The 21396-nt window shown below is 38.6% G+C and overlaps 1 protein-coding gene across 4 annotated transcripts in view; it reads right to left on the reverse strand.

Annotated features, from left to right (window-relative positions):
* Positions 1-1939: 1939 nt before the first annotated feature.
* LOC122550057 (patched domain-containing protein 3-like) overlaps positions 1940-21396 on the reverse strand; it is a 50759-nt gene continuing 31302 nt past the window's right edge. For 3 of the 4 annotated variants that reach the window (XM_043690522.1, XM_043690523.1, XM_043690521.1), the window contains 4 exons: positions 13039-13819; positions 8410-8531; positions 8158-8303; positions 3898-6013 (listed from right to left, as the gene is read on the reverse strand). In XM_043690522.1, coding sequence (XP_043546457.1) covers positions 4377-6013; positions 8158-8303; positions 8410-8531; positions 13039-13767 — 2634 coding nt within the window. In that variant the 5' untranslated portion in view covers positions 13768-13819 and the 3' untranslated portion in view covers positions 3898-4376. Of the gene's footprint in view, positions 2376-3897; positions 6014-8157; positions 8304-8409; positions 8532-13038; positions 13820-21396 lie in introns of those variants that run through there. The other variant, XR_006311732.1, reaches the window with a different exon arrangement.

The raw sequence follows: 21396 nt of genomic DNA on the forward strand, positions 1-21396 counted from the left end.
TGCAAGAGTACAAATACAATTTATTGAGTATAACTGCAGTGAAGCCATGCTCTTTATTTGAATAAGATGCTTTCAGACAATATTGATTATGACAGTAGTATCACACTGCAATCTCTTCTTGTGACAATAATATGTTAATAAAGTAGTTCATCTTATTAGGCACAGTCGTTGTAGACATGAGTATATCAAAAGACAAGAAAAACATGTTATATTCAATGCAGGACACAGTTTGTTACACATTAATCTGATACACCATATAAAAGCAATTGCAAAAATATATTCAATTTCAGATGCTTCTGCGACTGCACAGATTGCATCCTAATGGCCCATAGGGCAGTTAAGAGTCAACTACATTGCTGTGGGTATGGAGTTACATGTAGATAAAACCAGGTAAGGATGGCAGTTTCCTTCCCTAAAGAACATCAGTGAAGCAAATGGGTTTTTCCTAACATCAACATTGGTTTCATGACTTTACTATCTGCCGTGGCAGGATTCAAACCCACATGTCTGGATCATTACCTGGGGTCTCTGGATTAATAGTCCAGCAATGCTACTACTAAGCCATCACTTCATCGTGTAAGCCAATGGCATTGCAAGCCCAACTGGTAAATTTAAATTATATTCATAATACGTTCCAGGTCTTTTAACCAATGTTATCCCGCACCCTTTCTCATGCAGTATAAATTGTTAATCGCTTTTGTATTTGGTAATCTTGAGCTTCTGTCCTAACGAGTTCAAGACCAAAAGCTTCAACAGCGTTTACTATTCAAGTTCCCAAGAGGATCAACAGTAAAGAAAGATGTAGCCTTTAAAATGTACCTTTTCACAGCCTCAGGGTTTCTACACTTGGACTTTTGCAAAGTGCAACTGGTATCCGATGACTGAATACAACCATAACAACAATTTATATTTACATAATATCTTCAACACAGTAAAACACCCCAGGGTATTTTACAAAACCATAATAAAATATCACAACACCAGGTTATAGTCCAACAGGTTTATTTGAAAGCACTAGCTTCCGAGGCACTGCCTCTTCATCAGGTGATTGTGATATTTTATCAGGAAGCACGACCACCTGATAAAGAGGCAATGTCTCGAAAGCTAGTGCTTCCAAATAAACCTGTTAGACTATAAACTGGTGTTGTGTGATTTTTAACTTAGTCCACCCCAGTCCAACACTGGCACTTCAAAATCATGATAAAATATGGCACAGATCCACAAAAGACATTATGTTAGATGACCAAATGAGCTAGGTTTGAAGGAGTAAAGGAGGAAAATACAGAAGAGAGTTGGAAAAGGGCTTCAAAGGAATTTCTAAGCTTTGAGCCTAGGCAGTTAAAAGTATAGTTACCAATGGTAGACAGATTAATGTCAGGAACATTCAAGATGCCACAACTAGATGAACACAAATATCTTGTAGGTTTGTCATTCTGGAGAAAATTATAGTGCTTTTGGAAGCATTATAGAGGGTATTGAATGTAAGGATGAGAATTTAGAAACTAAGGAGTTGCTTGACCAGTATCCAATCTACATCAGGGAACACAAGGGTCAAAGGGGGAAAAGATTTCCTGTGAATTAAAACAAAAGGAGCAGAGGAATTTAGATTATCTCAAGTTAACAGACAGTTGAATGTTGGATATCAACCAGATGTGCAAAAGAGTTAATTCTAGAGGTAACAGAGCCATAAATTGGGGTGGCATGGTGGCTCAGTCGTTAGCACTGCTGCCTCAAAGTGCCAGGGACTTAGTTCGATTCTGGCTTCGGGCAACTGTCTGTGAGGACTTTGCTCATTCTATCCATGTCTGCTTGGGTTTCTTCCAGGTGCTCCAGTTTCCTCCAAAAGCCTAAAAATGTGCAGGCTGGGTGAACTGGCCATGCCTAAGTGCCTATAGTGTTCAGGGATGTCTAGGACAGGTGCATTAGTCAGGAGAAATGTAGGGTAGTAGAATAGGGACAGTGGGATACTGTTCAGAGGGTCGGTGTGGACTTGTTAGACCAATTTTCCACACTGTGGCGACTCTATGATAAAATGTGGGTTTCAGTGGTAGATGCAAAGTTGGACAATGTTATGGACATGGAAAATGGCAGTCTAGTTGAGGGCTTGAATATATGACTCAAATCCTTTTTCGGGTTTGAAGGTGATGGCAAGTTTGCAAACAAATTGGTTTAGAGTCAAGACTGGTATTAAGAGATAGAGTCAATTCTGAGAGAACGGAGTTGGAAGGATAACTGAAAACAATCATTGTAATTTTCCAAATAGTCAATTACAGGTAATTTCTACTCATCCAGTGCTGGATGTCACAACCAGCTTGATAACAACAGTGGTGGAGACTCAGTTTGTCATAATTCATACTTGCTTTACTATGAACAACCTTTTGATTTGAGGCCCAGCACCGATCCTTGTGGCACTCCACTGTCCTAATGAATTCAAGACAAAAAGCGTCAACAGCATTTACTATTCAAGTTCTGTACTCCCAAGAGGCTCCCTCCTCTGGATCATCAGTAAAGAAAGATGTAGCCTTTAAAATGTACCTTTTCACAGCCACAGGGTTTCTACACATGGACTTGCAAAGTGCAACTGGTATCCGATGGCAGAATACAACCATAACAATAATTAACATTTACATAATACATATAACACAATAAAACACCCCAGGGTATTTTACAAAGGCATAAGAAAATATCACAACACCAGGTTATAGTCCAACAGGTATATTTGGAAGCACTAGCTTTTGAGGCACGGCCTCTTCATCAGGTGGTTGTGATATTATTTCAGGAGGCACGACCACCTGATAAAGAGGCAGTGCCTCGAAAGCTAGTGCTTCCAAATAAACCTGTTAGACTATAAGCTGGTGTTGTGTGATTTTTAACTTAGTCCACCCCAGTCCAACACTGGCACCTCAAAATCATGATAAAATATGGCACAGATCCACAAAAGACATTATGTTAAATGACCAAATGAGCTAGGTTTAAAGAAGTAAAGGAGGAAAGTACAGAATGGAGGTGGAAGAAGGCTTCAAAGGAATTTCTAAGCTATGAGCCTAGGCAGTTAAAGGCATTGTTACCAGTGGTAGACAGATTAATGTCAGGAACACTCAAGATAGCACAAGGAGATGAACACAGATATCTTGTAGGTTTGTCATTCCAGAGAAAATTATATTGCTTTTAGGAGCATTATAGAGGGATTTGAATACAAGGATGAGAATTTAGAAACTAAGGTGTTGCTTGACCAGTATCCAATCTACATCAGGGAACACAAGGGTGAAAGGGGAACAAGATTTACCATGAATAAAGACACAAGGAGCAGAGGTTTAGATTATCTCAAGTTAACAGACGGTTGAAGGTTGGATAACAACCAGATGTCTGTATGGACTTTGCATATTCTCCCCGTGTCTGCGTGGGTTTCCTCCAGGTGCTCCAGTTTCCTCCCACAGCCCAAAGATGTGCAGGCTGGGTGAACTAGCCATGCTAAATTGCCTATAGTGTGTAGGGATGTCTAGGGCAGGTGCATTAGCCAGGAGAAATGTAGGGTAGGAGAATGGGTGAGTGGGATCCTGTTCGGAGGGTTGGTATGGACTTGTTAGGCCAAATGTCCTATTCCACACTGTGAGGACTCTATGATAAAATGTGGGTTTTAGTGGTAGATGCAAAGTTGGACAATGTTATGGACATGGAAAATGGCAGCCTTGTTGAGGGCTTGAATATATGATCTCAATCTCTTTGTTGGTTTGAATGTGATGGCAAGTTTACAAACAAATTGGTTTAGAGTCAAGACTGGTACTAAGAGATAGAGTCAATTCTGAGAGAACGGAGTTGGAAGGATGACTGAAAACAATCATTGTAATTTTCCAAATAGTCAATTACAGGTAATTTCTACTCACCCAGTGCTGGATGTCACAACCAGCTTGATAACAACAGTGGTGGAGACTCAGTTTGTCATAATTCATACTTGCTTTACTATGAACAACCTTTTGATTTGAGAGCATTATATATAATGTTCACTATAGCAATATTTATATTTATTTCTAAGTCCTGGAAGAGAAACATTTGACTAAGGAACCAAGGTGAACGGCTAATTGAAAGAATTGACATAGAGGAAATGTTGAGATGAAAGCATTGAAAATATTATCAATCAAGAAATATTCTTTTAAGTATTAACGAATTATTGCTTTTCAGGTCTGTAAGAGGAAACTAATCCTGTGGAAATTGAAGAGCTCCATTGTCCTTAGGAAACACCAAAGTGTAATAGGGGATGTTATTGCTCTTGATTTCAAATTGATGGGAATGGAAGAAAAATGCTTATGTTGGATGGTGCATGGCAAGTTAATAAAGTTGCTACAGATCTCTTTGGTCTCATATAACAGCAACTGTTATTATTTTTCCGTCAGTTCACAGGAAGCATCTCCATTTACTTTGCTATGATGAACATGCCGGTAGCTGTGGGCATTACTACTTTGTCCATTTGAGGCACCATTATGCTGTTTGCCACAAGCTTGTAAAAATGTCAAAAACACTGGCATAAATACAATACCATGAACAGCACCAAAAAATATAACAAGAAACATGATCTTAAAAAATGTTCTAAATATGTAACTACCTGCAATAGACAACACTGCAACACCCAGAATAGTTGAAAGAGCCCCCTGTAGAATGGGATAGCCAAGGGTGTATAGCACATCAATGGCTCGCTCATTGGCATTTGTTTTATCATTTGAAACAAATGCATATGTAATATGAGCTGTAAAATCCACAGAAAATCCAATACAAACGACCAGATTAATCATAGATATGGAATCCAAGTTGACACCCCAGAAAGCCATAAAGCCAGCCACACCCACTAAAACAGATGCAATAGCAAATGTTACCCATAAAGAACAAACTGGATTAGGTACTAATAGTAAAGAAATGACCAACATAGCAATAGCTGCTATAATTACATTCTGGACTGTATTGGTCACTATCACAAGAAATTGATCAAAATAGATGAATGCTGGATGATACACAAGTAAAGGGATTCTACACTCATTTGTCAAGTTTCTTAATTCAATCAACATGTTTTTTTGATCAAACGGATCACTGGCATTCACAATTTGAATGAAAAATCGTGAAGCTGTAATACTCATATTATCTTCTGACAGCTCAATATCTTGTTGAAATGAAGAGACAAACTTAAACAATTTAGGTAAATTTCCAATGAATGTAGTCTTCTCCCTTATACCTATTGACATCTTTTTAGAATAGTCAATGTACACACGAAGCCAGGACTCGGACAGCTCAGGATCTACATACGAGTTGTTTTCCAATCTGTCCATGCAGGTTTCAATTTCTTCTTGAACACTGGAATCCCAATATTTCACAGAGTCAGTAACAGTAACCATGACTCGTGGTCCATATTTTGAGAAAAAATTACTTTCGTCATCATAGAACTTAATCAAATATGAATCATCAAAAGCCAGATTTCTGAGATCAATTCCTTCTTTGATGTGTAAACAGCCATAAATACTGCCAGTTAAATATCCAACATACAGGAGCACCACAATTGCCTTGGTCCATTGATTTGTAAGGAATGGTCCATAGTATTTCTTAAAGAAAAAATAAACTTTGAGTTCTGATTCTGTACCCAAGTCCTGATCGTATGTCCCACCTACACAACATAATCCATGGAATTTGGATTCTCCTGGTTTATGATCTTCTTCAACCTTTCTGAATGTCAACCAATGCTTATTACTGGCTTCTCTTCTCCCGTTCAATGCAAGGACAGCTCCAAAAAATGTAACGTTGTAAATGAAGCACAATAGAACAGTTGTGCCTGTGTAAACACAGAATGACTGCACAGATCGAAAAGGTGTCATAATGCCAATATAAAAGGCCAAAACATCAGTTAGAGTGGTGATTGTAATAGAAACAGCTGCTTCAGCATAAGTCTCTGCCAGACGATCTTCAATTCTACTATGCACTTGTGTCTTTTGCCAACTGGCGAGCATAATAAACATATCATCCACGCCAATACCTGCAGATTCAAGTGTAATGTAAAATAAGTCTGTCAATTTGTTCAGCTTTTACATTTTCAAATTCCCGTCTAAATCATTTACTATCTATACTTGGAAATATGTTGCCATTTATTCTGTGTTACTAGATCAAAATTCTGAAATTCCCTTCCTATTGTCATTTTGGTCTACCTAAACCAATGGGATTGCAACAACAATTCATCACCACCTACTCAAGGGCAACTAAGAAGTGCAATAAATGCAGAATCAGTCAAAGACACCCACAGCTGATGAGCGAATAAAAAAATTTTTCTTTTTGCGTTCATGATGTATACTTGAATGTGGAACACTTTGTGAAACAGTTACATTGAGCACTAGTACTGAGTGTTGGTGCATGGTTTGCTAATTAGAAGGGAACAGTGATAAAAGAGGAAGACTGAACCAACTTATACATAATTAAAGATTGCAACATCTCTTGTTCTTTAGAAGTGCTACATCACACCTTTGCTTATTACTAATACCAGTGAACAGATAATCCATTCACAAAATGTCCATGTATACCCCAGCATTATTCCATTAGGAATAAAATATATTGAAGGTATTTATTACACTGTACTGAATATGAAAACTTGCCTCCATATTTTTAAAGCATGTAGAAATGGATCCATAATTTTAGAATTATTTTGAAGAGATTTTATCCTGTTGTAGTCTTGTGACAGAAATGCATCTATCTTCTTGCCTTTCACAAGGTCTGGAGGAAAAGCCAGGAATGGGGATCTTTCCAGCTGCTCAAACTAGATTCATGATAATTATGCATCTGTCCTTTCTAATAGTCCAACAGGAGAACTGTGCTCTTTAAGTACAGCAGTTTAATACCTAACGTTATATACCACTACGCCTGATGGCTAAACAGAAATCATCGTTAATAAAGAGCATGGTTAATGTGACTGGTGACTTCACCTGAGACAAAGACTAAGTGAGTGAAACTGGGAATTTGGTGCAAAGTGAGAATTCACTTCAAAGGAGAACAGGGATGTTTTAAGGTTTATTCCAAGAAGTAAGCTATCCAGAGTGAGAAATAAATAGGAGAGGATAAAAGACACAACTCAAGAGGCCCACTTTTGAAGGGCTTTTGCCCGAAACATTGATTTCCTGCTCCTCGGATGTCGCCTGACCTGCTGTGCTTTTCCAGCACCACTCTGATCTAAACTCTGGTTTCCAGCATCTACAGTACTCACTTTTGCCTACTTACTGTGAGTCCAGTGGTGGTAATGTGATATGAGTGCAGGGAAATGCAGATATTGTGGCACATCAGGTTACTGAACACTTGAGCCAGGAGGCAGTTACATCCCTACACTATGCAATATAAATTTGCATTGAAGATATGACTGAAAATTAGGCAGGTATGGGGACTTGGGGGATTGCATTCATGGAGCCTTGGTCCACAGAACTGTCCACCAATTACGAGATTCTTGCAAGCTGTGCTGACAATTGTAGAGATTGCAGTAAGCAAGAGAAAACTGACCGTAACACCATTTCACAGGAAGTCATTTCAATGGGGGTGATGAAATAGAAATATAGTAATCATTGGGGACATGATAATTAGGATAGATTCAGTTCTTTGCACCTGAGAGATACGTGAAAGCTGTATTGTCTGTGCAGTGCCAGAGTTAAGGAAATCTCTTTAGGGCTGGAGAGGAATGCGAGTTATCATTGATACTAATGACACTGATAGGACTACATAATTGATGTTTTAGAGTTGATGGTTTTGTTGCTTTGGGTTGGATATTAGAAAGAGAGAAACATTTGTGAATAAGCCTGGGATTTATGTAGTATGAATAAGTTATAACAGCTATGCTAGTTGACATAAATACTGTGTGCTAAAGATTAATTAAAGATAACCTAAAGGTTATTATTTGCCAAGTTCATCTGTAAGTGGAGATTATATGCATGCTAAGTTATAGCCAAGTACTGATGTTGCTGCCATGTATCTTTTGTATAATGGGTTTTAGTCACAAGCAATGAACAGAATGCTGTCAGATTGCAATGTACAGTACTACCAATTTATTATTACCAAAAATATCTTTGGAACCTACCAGAACAAAATTTACGGAGAAGCCTACCTAACAAACAATGATAATTCACATGTTGTTGAGATGATACTGACCTAGAATCAGAAAGGGTGCATTTGCAGTATTGATGGCAAATGACATTCCACAAAAGAGTAGCAATCCAAAGCCAGTAAGCACAGCTAATCCAGCTGATATAACTCCCATAGCAGCAACCCAGATCTTATTTTTCACACAGTCAAGCCTGAAAATAAGCAACATATCTTCAGTAAAGTAACAAGCTTTTACATTTCTATTAAGTATTTATGGAAACAAACATATGCACCAAGTTCCATACAAATTAACTTTACCTCATACAAGACAAGATGGAAAAGGATATTGATAGCAAATATGTTACAGAAAAAAGAGGAATGATTCTTTTGGAAGTTTTCTCAAATTCTTCTTGCCTTGAGACGGAAGTAAAATGTGAAACCTGGAAGTAGTTAAAATAGATGTTATTTACACACGATGAACAAGTAACAACATCCTTATGAATGTACAACAACAATTGAAAAGATTCCTTTGTCCATTCATACAATCTTCCAACACAAAAAGGAAGCCATTCAGTGTATTCAATGACTTGAATCCAACATTATGTTTGGTACATTGTATATGATGGGCATTTATATATTCTATCTGTGATACTGGAATGTTTACAAGTGAGTCCTAAAGTTGTCGAGGATCAGAGTCAATGCATGGATGGATCTTACTGCTGTAGTTGTGCCTGGAATTGGGCAGTCAGAAAGGGCATGGAAAAACCAAATGACAAAAGAACTGAGCATTTGGCACAAAAGAGAGCCTATTGGAGGACAAAACGCCAATTAACTTCAAACACTATTCATATTTACTGGTAAAATGAGTGCTGCTCATAAATCTGGCTCTACAGCCTAACAGACCATATTCAGTTCCCAAGTGATGTACAGTCCATTATCTCCTGACATCTGTAGTATTATGGCATGTTAGTAATTAATAATTATTAATTCATAATTTTCAACAATTTTGGAAACCATTTTTAACAAATTTATATATTTTGCATAGAATTTGCAGCACAGAAATGGGAGTTGTCCCAGATAGCATGGGTTAGTGTTCAAGCTCCACATTGCTACTTATAGAGGCAAGGTTTTGATCAGGAGTAGTCAGCCAGGCCTCCCTTGTCAGAGGGAAGTCATTCCTAACAAATCTGATTGCCACCTTGAGAAACTCAATCAGGTGCATAGATGAGGGTCACACAATTGAAGTTGTTTACATAGATTTCAGCAAAGCCTTTGACGAGGTCCAACATGGGAGACTCTAAATGAGGTAAAATCACACAGGATCCAAGATAACTTGGCAAGATGAATCCAAAACTGGCTTAATGGTAGAAGACAGAGGGTGGTGGTAGAAGGCTGTTTGTGTGACTGGAAGCTGGTGTATAGTGAAGTAACACAGGAATCAGTGCTGAGTTCCTTATTGTTCATGGCATTTATAAACGATATAGATGAAAATGTAGGAGGAATGCAAATGAGAGGAAGATTGGCCAGGTAGTTAATACCAAGTAAGAAAGTTTTAGCGTACAGGAAGAATTGGATATGTTGGTCAGATGAGCCAGATAGAATTCAATCCTGAAAAGAATGAGGTAATGCATTTTAGAAGAAATAACAATATAAGGAAGTATTCAATGAAACCTAGGACACTAGGAAGATCGGAGGAACAGAGGGATCTTAGGGTGCTTGTCCACAGATCCCTGAAGGCGGCTGGATAGGTTAATAGGAGAGTTAAAGGCAAGCGTCCCAAATGTCTTCTGGTCAGTCATGGCATAGATTATCAGAGCAAGGAGGTTATATTGGAATGAAAGTTTGTTTAGGCCATAGTTGAAGTACAGTTTGCAGTCCTGGCTGCCATACTATAGAAAGGATATGATTGCACTGAAGGGGGTGCAGAGAAGAATCACCAGGATGTTGCATTGGGTTGGAGCATTTCTGTTCTAAAAAAAAACCCAAGCCTATCTAACTTCTCTTCAAAGCTGAGATGGTAGAGGGGTGACCAAATTGAGGCACATAAGATATATAGGGAATGGATAGGGTGATAAGAAGTAGCTGTCCCCCTTAGTAGAAGGGTCAATAACGAGGGGAATAATTTTAAGATGAAGGACGAGATTGAGAGGGTATCTGAGGAAAGGATTTTTCACCCAGAGGCTGGATTGAATCTGGAATGCACTGCCAGGGAGGGAGCAGTGGAGATGGTAAACCTCATGGCCTTTAAAAAGTACATGGATGAGAACTTGAAATGCCATAACATTCAAGGCGATGGGCCAGGTGTTGCAAGTAGAATTAGCACAGATAGGTCTATGGACTGAAGAACCTCACTCTATGAACATCCTCCATTTTGGGTTTCAGAGTTTGATCAACAAATGGCACCCATAATGGTACAGCTGCAAGGCTGAAAGCTCTTTGGATAAAATCAGTCTTAAATCATCATCTGACCATCTCATGAATGTGCAGAACAGAGAGGAAATGGGATCATTTCATGCAGAAAATGATTGTAGAGGTAGTGGATGAGTTGGTTATCACCTTCACAAATTCTGCAGTTTGTGGAACAGTCCCACAGATAGTGGGGTTACATTTGCCACCCTCCAATTTAAATACAGTGGGAGGAAGAAAACAGGAAATTATAGACTATTTTGTGCTTTATCAGCTTGAGTCTATGAGAAAGAATGTGATAAAAGGACACTTGGAAAATTTCAATATGATTACTTAAAGGCTGTGAATGCCAGAATGCAGAAAAGGTTTATGAGAAAATTTCCAGGGATGACACACTTCAGTTATGAGGAAGGTTTGAAGGTTTGAAGAAACTTGCATTATTTTCCTTTGAGAGGAGAAGGCAAACAGGAGACTTGAGAGAAGTTTTCAAATTCAAGAATCTAGAAAGAATGGACCGGGAGAAGTTGCTCCCACTTTTGCAGATCAAGAACCAGAGAGCATAGCTTTATGGTGTTTTGCACAAAAAAAAAATGAGGTGCTAAAATTTCACTCAGCAAGTAATTAAGGTAGGGAATGCACTGCCAGGAAATCTGAAGGAATCAAATTCAATTGAGGGAATTGTTTTCAGTTTAAATAAATACAACATGCAGAGGTTTGGGGAAAAGGCTGGAGATTAGCACAAAGTTAAAATACTCCAAGCTACTGCTGACAGCTCATTCCATACAAATACCACTCTCTGCGTGAAAAGATTGCCCCATAGGTCTCTTTTATATCTTTCTCCTCTCACCCTAAACCTATGCCCTCTAGTTCTGGACTCCCCCACCCCAGGGAAAAGACTTTGTTTATTTATCCTATCCATACCCCTCACAATTTTGTAAACCTCTATAAGGTCACCCCTCAGCCTTCGAAGCTCCAGGAAAAACAGCCCCAGCCTGTTTCAGCCTCTCCCTATAGCTCAAATCCTCCAACCCTGGCAGCATCCTTGTAAATCTTTTCATGTTTGACAAACTGACCGGAGTGGTTTTTCTTTCAGGGCATAATTAGTAGAATAGATGATCAAGGACGAATGATGTGGTGCATTTGAATAATCAGAAAACTTTGAGAACTGACATTCAAGGTTTGTATGCAAAACTAAAGCGCACACAGTTGGAGTTAAAGTACTGGCACGGATTAAGAATTGGTTAGCAAACGGGAAACAGAAAGTAGCAATAAGTGGGTGTTTTCCAGAGCAGAATGTATCAATTAGTGAAGTCACACAGGTTCACTGCATGGGGCCCAGCAATTCACCGTATCTACTGTGCCAATAATTTGGATGAGGGAATCAAATGTCCAGGTTTGCTGACTACACAGAAATAAGAGGAAACAAGAATGGTGAGGAGAAAGTGAAGAGGCTGTAAAATAATTTAGTTATATTGAGTGAGCGGGCAAATACATGAAGTTGTCTATGTTGGTAGGAAAAACAATGAAAACAGAGTACTATGTAAGTGGTAGATTTTGATGCTCAAAGGGACATGGGTGACCTTGCACATCACTGATTGAAAGCAAGCATGCAGATAGCCCACGAGCAGTTAGTAAAGCAAATGTTACACTGGCCTTCATTGCAAGAGGGTTTGAGTACAAGAGCAATGAAGTCTCACTGCAACTGCATAGGGCCTTGGTGAGACCACACCTAATGTACTGCATGCAGTTTTAGTTTCCTTACTGAAGGAAAGTATAATTGACAGGAATAATGCAGTGAACGTGTGCCAGACTGATTCCTGGGATGGCAGGTTTATCATACAAACAGATTGGGTTGATTGACCACTTGCAGCAAAGCTAAGAGTCATAGAGTCTTGGTCCAAATCATCTATACTGACCAGATGATCTAATCCTATTTGCCAGCACTTGGCCCATATCCCTCTAAACCCTTCCTATCCATATACCCATCCAGTTGCCTTTTAAATGTTGTAATTCCACCAGCCTACATCACTTCGTCTAGCAACTCATTCCAAACACGCAGCACCCTTGGCAGGAAAAAGTAGCCCCCCCAAGTCCTTTTTGAATTTTTCCCCTCACCCTAAACCTACACCCTCTGGATACCCCAACCCCAGGGAAAAGACTTTGTCTATTTACCCTGCCCTCATGATTTGAGAAATTGCTTTGCATGGTGGATTACTTTGTCAAGTATGCTATTTACTAACACAATAAAGACTGTACTGCAATAATACAGCATGTGCAGAGCTTTGATGTATCCCTTAAAGGTGTAAGGCACTCTAGCTTACAAAGACATCATAAAAAGGCATCATATGTTCCCTAGCAATAGGAACTTGCAGATACAACTGAAATAAGGACTGATCTCTCATAAATCTGGCTATTATCACATGAATTATGGATTGGCCATCCAGGCTTTGACATCTATTCGGATCATGCTGCAAGGTCAAATTCTACTGGGACAAGAGAGGGAATTCTCCAAGTGATAACCTGCGTACTTTAAATCCTTACCTCAATACGAGATGAATTTGTAAGGTCCATTGGGAATTCACGAAGAAACTTTTCAATCCACAGCAAACTGAGTCTCTTATATGCTTCATCATCTTCTCTTAAAGGATAATGTAACTTTAAAGCTTTTGCCATTTTTATAATAGTTCCATTTTCATCTAATTCAACACCACCCACTGTACTAGCAATAAAAGCATGATTTGCTATTGGGTAAGAAATATTGGTACTCTCAACGAGGTGAGGATCATAGTGTAGCAAAGCTAAGACTGCATTTGAGAAACAAGTGTTTGCTGTTTTTGCACAAAGATTATAATAATTGTAGGCTGTGCCATTGTCAATAATTTGAAAGTCTTTGATTTTCTTATCAAGAAACAGAATCTCTTCAAATGCTACTTTTGTTAGAACGTTGCCATCTTTTGAAACAGCAATCAAAGAAGCAAATGTCCCCTCTGTATAAAGTCTCTGTCTGGAGAAAAATTGAGAATCATTGGTTGGAAAATGCTCTTTAATAAATTCTCTCACTGACTTTGCTGGTCCATTAATGGGTGTGAATTGATCCTCTATGTTATTGCTTTCATTTTCAGCAAAGAAACAAAATCCTGCCCCGAATCCTCCAGAAACAAACAGAGGAATCAACAAGAACTGCCAAGGGTTCTGACCAACACAAGTTCCCAGTTTTCTGAAGGCTCTACAAAGAGGTTTTTCAATACAATCCGTCTGATACCAAGCCATGATAAGAACAGAACTGGGGTTCCAAGGTTTTCAATTCAACAAATTCATTATTCTGAAAGACAAAGACAGAAACAATGATTAAAAACTGATTTTAACAAAATGGGTTATGGCATGTAATGCATAAAACCTGTCCAGTACAAGTTGTGATTCAAATTAGAAATGTTTGTATTGAAAGATTACTCAGCAGTCTGTCCACTTATGACTGGGTCCAATTTGGTAAAAAGAGTAAAGAACAAATAAAGCGTTGACATTGAAGTGCATCAACAACAACTTGTATTTATATAGCATTATTAATGTAGGTAATTCTCCTAAGAAGCTTCACATAATTCACCTACCAAAACATAACACCAAACTACATTGGGATCAAAACATTGTCAAAGAAGGAGTGTCTAAAGAAAGCTCTTAAGAAGGAAGTGGAATGGCGGCTAAGTTTAACATAAATTTAAGATGCTATAACATAGGAGGTGCATACGGTCTCAAAGCTCCAGAACATAAGTATAGGAGTAAGTCATTCAGCATTCAAGCCTGTTCCCACATTCAATACCATCCTGGTAGATCTGTGGCCTAACCCCATACATCTGCCTTTGGCCAATATCGTTTAATGCTTAACAAAATGTTATCCATTTCAGATTTTAAAATTACCAACTGATCTAGCATCAACTTCTTTTTTGGAAGAAAGTTGCAAACTGCTACCATGTGTGTATAGAATGCTTCCTAAGATCTCTCCTGAACGATCTGGCCCTACGTTTAAACTATGCCCAGCAGTTCTAGAATCTCCAACCAGTGGAAATAGTTTATCTTTTTCTAACCTGTTCTTTCTTGTTATTATTTTTAAGAGTTTGATCAGATAATCCCTTAACCTTCTAAATTCTAGAGAAAACAGACTTAAATTTATATAATCTCTCCTCATAACCTCTGAAGACCAGGTATCAGTCTTGTAAAACTACCCTGTACTCTCTCAAAGGCCAGTTTATCCTTCCTAAGGTGTGGTGCCCAGATCTGTTTACCGTACAGTTGGTTCTGATATAACACAATAGTTGCATTCCCATACGACCTGCGTTATTAGAAAATTACTTAATAGCAACACCTTTTAAACTAATGGGGGCCAGAATCACCAATACAGGTAAGGAAAGTTTGCGCTCTATAAATGGTCTAAATTTTTCAATCACGTTATAGCGAATTTACATTGAAGAAACAAGCATTATAGCAGAACTGACTGTATTCCAACTGGAGTCTAACCAGGGCTTTGTAATGCTGCCAGATAACGTCTGCATTCTTAAACACCAGTCCTCTAGATTTCAAGGCCAGCATTCTATTGGCCGCCTTGATTATTTTCTGCACCTCTTTGTGGCATTTTAAAGATCTATGATTGTAAACACCCCCATTCTGTTTGGACTTCCACTGTATCATATCATCTACAAAGTACTGTGATCTATCCTTTCTTCTGTCCAAAATAACCTTACACGTGCTTATATTGAAATCCATCTGCCATAGTTTTGTTCATTCACCTAGTCTATCAATGTTCCTTTGTAATTATATAAGATCATCTACACTATCTGCACTGCTGCCTAACTTTGTGACATTAACAAATTTGGATATGTGACTTACTATGCCATTTTCCAAGTTGTTAATGAAGTACAAATAATTAAGCCCCTATCACAGATCCTTATGGGATAATACTAGTCTATACTAGTCAGTATCTACCTATTATCCCTACTTTCTGTTGCCTGTCACTCAAACAAATTGCCAGCCATGTCAGTAATTTGCCCTCAATTCCATGGGCTTCTACCTTAGTTAACAGTCTCTTATGTGGGACTTTACATGGATTTCCAGAAGGCATTTGATAAACAACACTCAGACATTCCCCTGCCCACGAACTAAGTCAGCTCTTCAGAAAAATTCAAAGACGTTTGTCAGATATATCCTCCATGTCACAAATCCATGCTGGCTCTCCCTGATTAATTGAAAATTTGTGAGATGTTCAATTACCCTATCCTCGATTATGGCCGCCAACACATTTCTCACCACAGACATTAAGCCAACTGGTCTGTAATTTCCTAGGTTTTCTCTTTTGCCCTTCTAATATACAGAGATATACACAATTTTCCAATTTAGAAGGATGATTCCTGAAACTTGGGAACTCTGAAAGCTTTTAATTAGAGTTTCCGCAATGTGCTCCCCTACTTCTATTAACATATCCAGATGGAAACCATCAAGTCTTGGGGATTTGTCACTCATTAGTTTAATTAATTTCCTCATCATCAAATGTTTTATTTATGTTAATTTTATTCATTTCCTTTCCCCAAACCATTATTAATTTCCTTGCGAGCTCCAGAAAGCCATTGTCCTTTTCTACCATAAATACTGAAGCAAACATATTCTAACATAGAGACACAGACATACAGCACAGAAACAACCCAATCAGTCCATGCTGAACATAATCCAGTCCTACATGCTTGCTCCAGGCCCAAATCCCTCCAAACCTTTCCTATTCATGTTCTTATCTAAGTGTCTTTTAGTGTTGTAACTGTGCCCCAATCCACCACTTCCTCAGGAAGTTCATTCCACGCGCAAACCACCTTCTGTGTAAAAAAAAAAGCTCCCATTTCTTTTTGAAATCTTTCTCCTCTCAACTTAAAAATATGCTCCCTCAACTTGAAATCCCTAATCCTTGGGGAAAAAAAAAACATCTACTATTAACTCTATCTATACCCCTCATGATTTTATAAATCTCTGGTAGGTTACCTCTCAACCTCCTACGCTTCAGTGAAAAGGTGCCTGCCTATTCAGCCTTTCTTTGTAACTCAAACCTTCCATACCCAGCAACATCCTGGTGAACCTCTTCTGAACCCTCTCCAGCTTAATATCCTTCCTATAACTCAGCATGTCTACCATTTCCTCAAAGTCATTGACAATATCCTCACTTTCAGTCTTTCATGAGCCAACATTAATCCTGATCACTTGGTTTCTGTTTACGTAACTATGGAATTTCTTATTAATTTTGATGTACCTTTTGAAGTTTCTTTTCACGATCACTTTTAGTAACATTTGTAAGCTATTTTCATGGCCCTTTGCAGCAAGCCTGCTTATTCAACAAGTACATGGCTAAATCATATAAATCCCACTTTGCCATTTGATCCCCCAATTCCACTGATTCCATGAGTTCCCAAGAACTTATCAATCTCATTCCTCAATATGATGAATCACTGAGGAACAGAAAAAAAAAGGATGGAGAACAAAATATGGACCAGGAGTCACATGCTTTGGAGGATCTGAAAGCAAGGATAAGGAATTTTAAATCAGAATGTGGCTGGCTTGTGGCCAATGCAATTACAAATGACAAAGTTGACAAATGAACAGAATTTGAGGTGAGTTATAAAGCAGGTAGCAGAGTTGTGGTTGATTTCAAATTTATGAAGAATGGAAGGCCAGATGCTAATCAGGACATCACCGGAATAGTCAAGTAAAAGCATGAATGAAGTCTTCAGTTGCAGATAAGTTGAAACAAAGACAGAATCGGAGCTGTTATGGAGGTGAAAGTTGGTAGCCTTGATGGAGTGTATTTGTAGATGGAGCCTCATCTTAGGGTTAAACAAAATTTTAGAAGATGTGAATTCACTGGTTCTGCCTCATAAATTAGAAGGAAAGTGATATAGCTCACGGCTGGGGAAGAATGTTTGTGGCAGGGACTGATGGTAATGGTTTTAGTCATTCTGAAATTTAGTTGGAAGAAAGATCTGTTCATTCAGAACTGAACGCTGGATAAACAATATGACAACTCAAAGAAAGTGGAAGGTCATGAAAGATAATGGTATGTTAGTGCTGGGTGTCCTATGTGGGAATTCATCTTTTCAGAAGCTGCCACCAAGGAGCAGAAAGTAGATGAGAAATAGGAGGGGACCATGAATAGATCTTATAGATTTCCAGAGGTAATATTGCAGGAGAAAAGATTGCAGATGATCCTCCGATTATGATTGAATAAATAAGAATGGAACAAGCCAACGTAATCCAATTCAGCTGGATGACAGAGGAGGAGAGGCTTTAGAGCAGCATAGTGTGGTTATCCATGTCAAAGACTGCAGATACATCGAGGATGATAAGGAAAAAAATGTTTACCATAGTCACACAGAATATCTCTTATGACTTTTATTAGGGTCATGGACTAGAAAGCATGGAGTTTTAAAAAATAAATCTGTTTCAAAATCGAGATGAGACAAAGATTCTACTGAGGGTATGAGTCTGCGGAATTCTCTTCCTTAGCTGGATCATTCAAGGCGGATTTTTTTGATAGACAAGGGAGTCAGAGGTTATGGGGGACAGACGGGGAAATGGAATGGAGACCACAATCAGGTCAGCCATGATCCCATAACACATTCCTGCTTAGTTTTGAATCTTCTGCAGTTTGGTGCCGCATTCAAATCATTGATAAGTGTTGTGAACAGCAGGAGCCCAAGTACTGATTCTTCCAGTACCACATTAGACATAGTTTTCCAACATAAGGATAACTCATTTATTCATACCCTACATATTATGCCTGTTATCCAATCCATAATCCACACCAGTGCATTACCTCCTGTACAATGTGCTTTAATTTTACATTCCAGCATATTGTGGTGGGCTTTTTCAAAAATCTTCTGAAAATCCAAAATGTACAACATCCATAACCTCCTTTATCTTTATAAAATACTAATAAGTTTGTCAAACATGATTTTCCATTCACAAATCCAAGGTGACTATGCCCCAACAGATCATTTTTAAGTTCCATTTATCACATTCTTGATATATTCTAGCATTTCCCAACTCCTGACATTAGGTTGTCAGGTTTGTAGATCCACTTTTTTTTCCATTGCTATTTCCTTCAATGGGCATCATTTGTAAGTGTTCAAATGGCAGGAATCATTCTAGATAATGTAGACTTTTGCAAGATGATTACTAATGCATCAACTATTTCTATAGCCACTTCCTTCAACAGTTTGGGACAATAATTATCAGGTCCTGGGAACTTATCAATTTTCAGCTCTCTCAATTGCTTTAACATAACCTTCTTACTAATATCAATTCCTTAAACTCCTTATTCTCCCCAGTCACTTGGATCTCTAAATCTGGGAGATTTCTTGCATCTTCCCTCATGAAAACAGACACAAATAAATAATGTTGTTTTTCTGCCATATTATAAATTCTCCTGACCCTTTATTAAATGTCTTAGTCAAACATTTCCTTTTCACATGATCGCTGAAACTTAGAGTCAATTTTTATGTTTTTTTGCTAGATTGTATTTGTGTTCTATTCTTCCTTTCCTTATCAGTTTCTTGGTCCTCCTTTGCTATATTCTAAAAACTTCACAATCCTCAGATTTGGGACATTTTATATGCTTTTCCTTTTGGATATTTTCCAATCAACCTGTTCAGAGATATTATTACAAATCTCGAGAGCAGATAGAACTTGAACTTCGGCCTCCTGACCCAGAGGTAGTGACATTATCACTGTTCCATAAGAGCCCCTTTAATCGTATGCAATTCTTTTGTTGGCCAAAGTGGATTGACCTTTGATGCAATGTAAAGTTGCATTTTTCCAATCCAGCTCAGCCAATGTATTCATCATACTTTCAGAATTTCTCTTATTCAAATTCAATACCCTTGCTTTATATTAAGTAACCTCACTTTTAAACATAATGAAAAATTCTATCATATTGTGATCATTTATCCCTAAAGGATAAATTAATTAATCCTTTTTCATTACATAATACTAGATCCAAAATAACCTGCCTTCTAGTCTGCTTAACATGTTGTTCGAGAAAAACATGCCTTAGACACTCCAGAAGCTCTTTATCCACAGCTTTAATTATCAATTGACTTTCCTGGTTTAAATGCAAATTAAAAGTAGAGAAATTATTGGAGAAGATTCTTAGGGACAGGATTATTCACATTTGGAAAATAGAAAAGGACTTATTTGCATTCGGCAGCATGGCTTTATGTAGGGGAAGTCATAGATCATAAACTTGATTGCATTTTTTGCAGAAGTCACAAAGATGATGGACAGCAGGGTGGTGGATATTGTCTACGTGTATTTTAACAAGGTCTTTGACAAGGTCCCTCATGATAGGCCGGTACAAAGGTGAAGTCACTTGGGATCCATAGTGAGCTGGTAAGATGGATGCAGAACTGGCTTGATCATAGAAGACAGAATAGCAGTGGAAAGGTGTTTTTTTAGACTAGACATTTATGACCAATGGTATTCCAATGATCAATGCCTGGAGTCCTGTTATTTGTAATAAATGATTTGGTGGAGAACATAAATAACCTGATTCTTAAGTTTGATTTGGTGAGATGCAGATAATGAAGAGGATTGCCAGAGGATACAACAGGATACAGGTAGGCTGGAGATTTGGCAGATGAAAAAAAAATGGCAGATGGAATGTACTTCAGACAAATGCAAGGTTATGTATTTTGAAAGGTCTAATGTAGGAGGGCCCATTGTAAATGGTAGAACCCTTAGAGGCATGAACATAAGTAGGGAGCTAAGCATACAAGTTCACAGTTCCCTTAAAATGGCAACACGAGTGGATAAAGTGGTCAAGAAGGCATAAGGCATAATTGTCTTCTTTGATCAGGTCATAAGAGTATAAAATCTGGCAAGCTATGTTTCAGCCTTTTAGTTAGGCCACATTTGGAATAATATATAGAATTCAGGTTGTCACATTACCAGAAGGGTATGGAGGCTTTGGAGACATTACAGAAAAGGTTTATCAGGATGCTGTCTGGTTTGAAGGGTTTTAGCTATAAAGAGAGAGTGGAGACTTAACAGGGGTAGGTGAGGGACAACCTAATAGAAATATAGAACATAGAACATACAGCACAGAACAGGCCCTTCAGCCCACGATGTTGTGCTGACCATTGATCCTCATGTATACACCCTCAAAGTTCTGTGACCATATGCATGTCCAGCAGGCTGCTGGCAACACATTCCATGCTCTCACAACTCTCTGTGTAAAGAACCCGCCTCTGACATCCCCTCTATACTTTCCTCCAACCAGCTTAAAACTATGACCCCTCGTGTTAGCCATTTCTGCCCTGGGAAATAGTCTCTGGCTATCGACTCTATCCATGCCTCTCATTATCTTGTATACCTCAATTAGGTCCCCTCTCCTCCTCCTTTTCTCCAATGAAAAAAGGTCTGAGCTTAGTCAACCTCTCTTCACATGATAAGCCCTCCGGTCCAGGCAGCATCCTGGTAAACCTCCTCTGAACCCTCTCCAAAGCATCCACATCTTTCCTATAATAGGGCGACCAGAACTGGATGCAGTATTCCAAGTGCAGTCTAACCAAAGTTTTATAGAGCTGCAACAAGATCCTTAAACTCAATCCCCCTGTTAATGAAAGCCAAAACACCATATGCTTTCTTAACAACCCTGTCCACTTGGGTGGCCATTTTAAGGGATCTATGTACCTGCACAACAAGATCCCTCTGTTCTTCCACACTGCCAAGAATCCTATCCTTAATCCTGTACTCAGCTTTCAAATTCAACCTTCCAAGATGCATCACCTCGCATTTATCCAGGTTGAACTCCATCTGCCACCTCTCAGCCCATCTCTGAATCCTGTCAATGTCCTGCTGCAGCCTACAACAGCC

Source organism: Chiloscyllium plagiosum, chromosome 5 (assembly GCF_004010195.1).
Source record: "Chiloscyllium plagiosum isolate BGI_BamShark_2017 chromosome 5, ASM401019v2, whole genome shotgun sequence".
NCBI lineage: Eukaryota > Metazoa > Chordata > Chondrichthyes > Orectolobiformes > Hemiscylliidae > Chiloscyllium > Chiloscyllium plagiosum.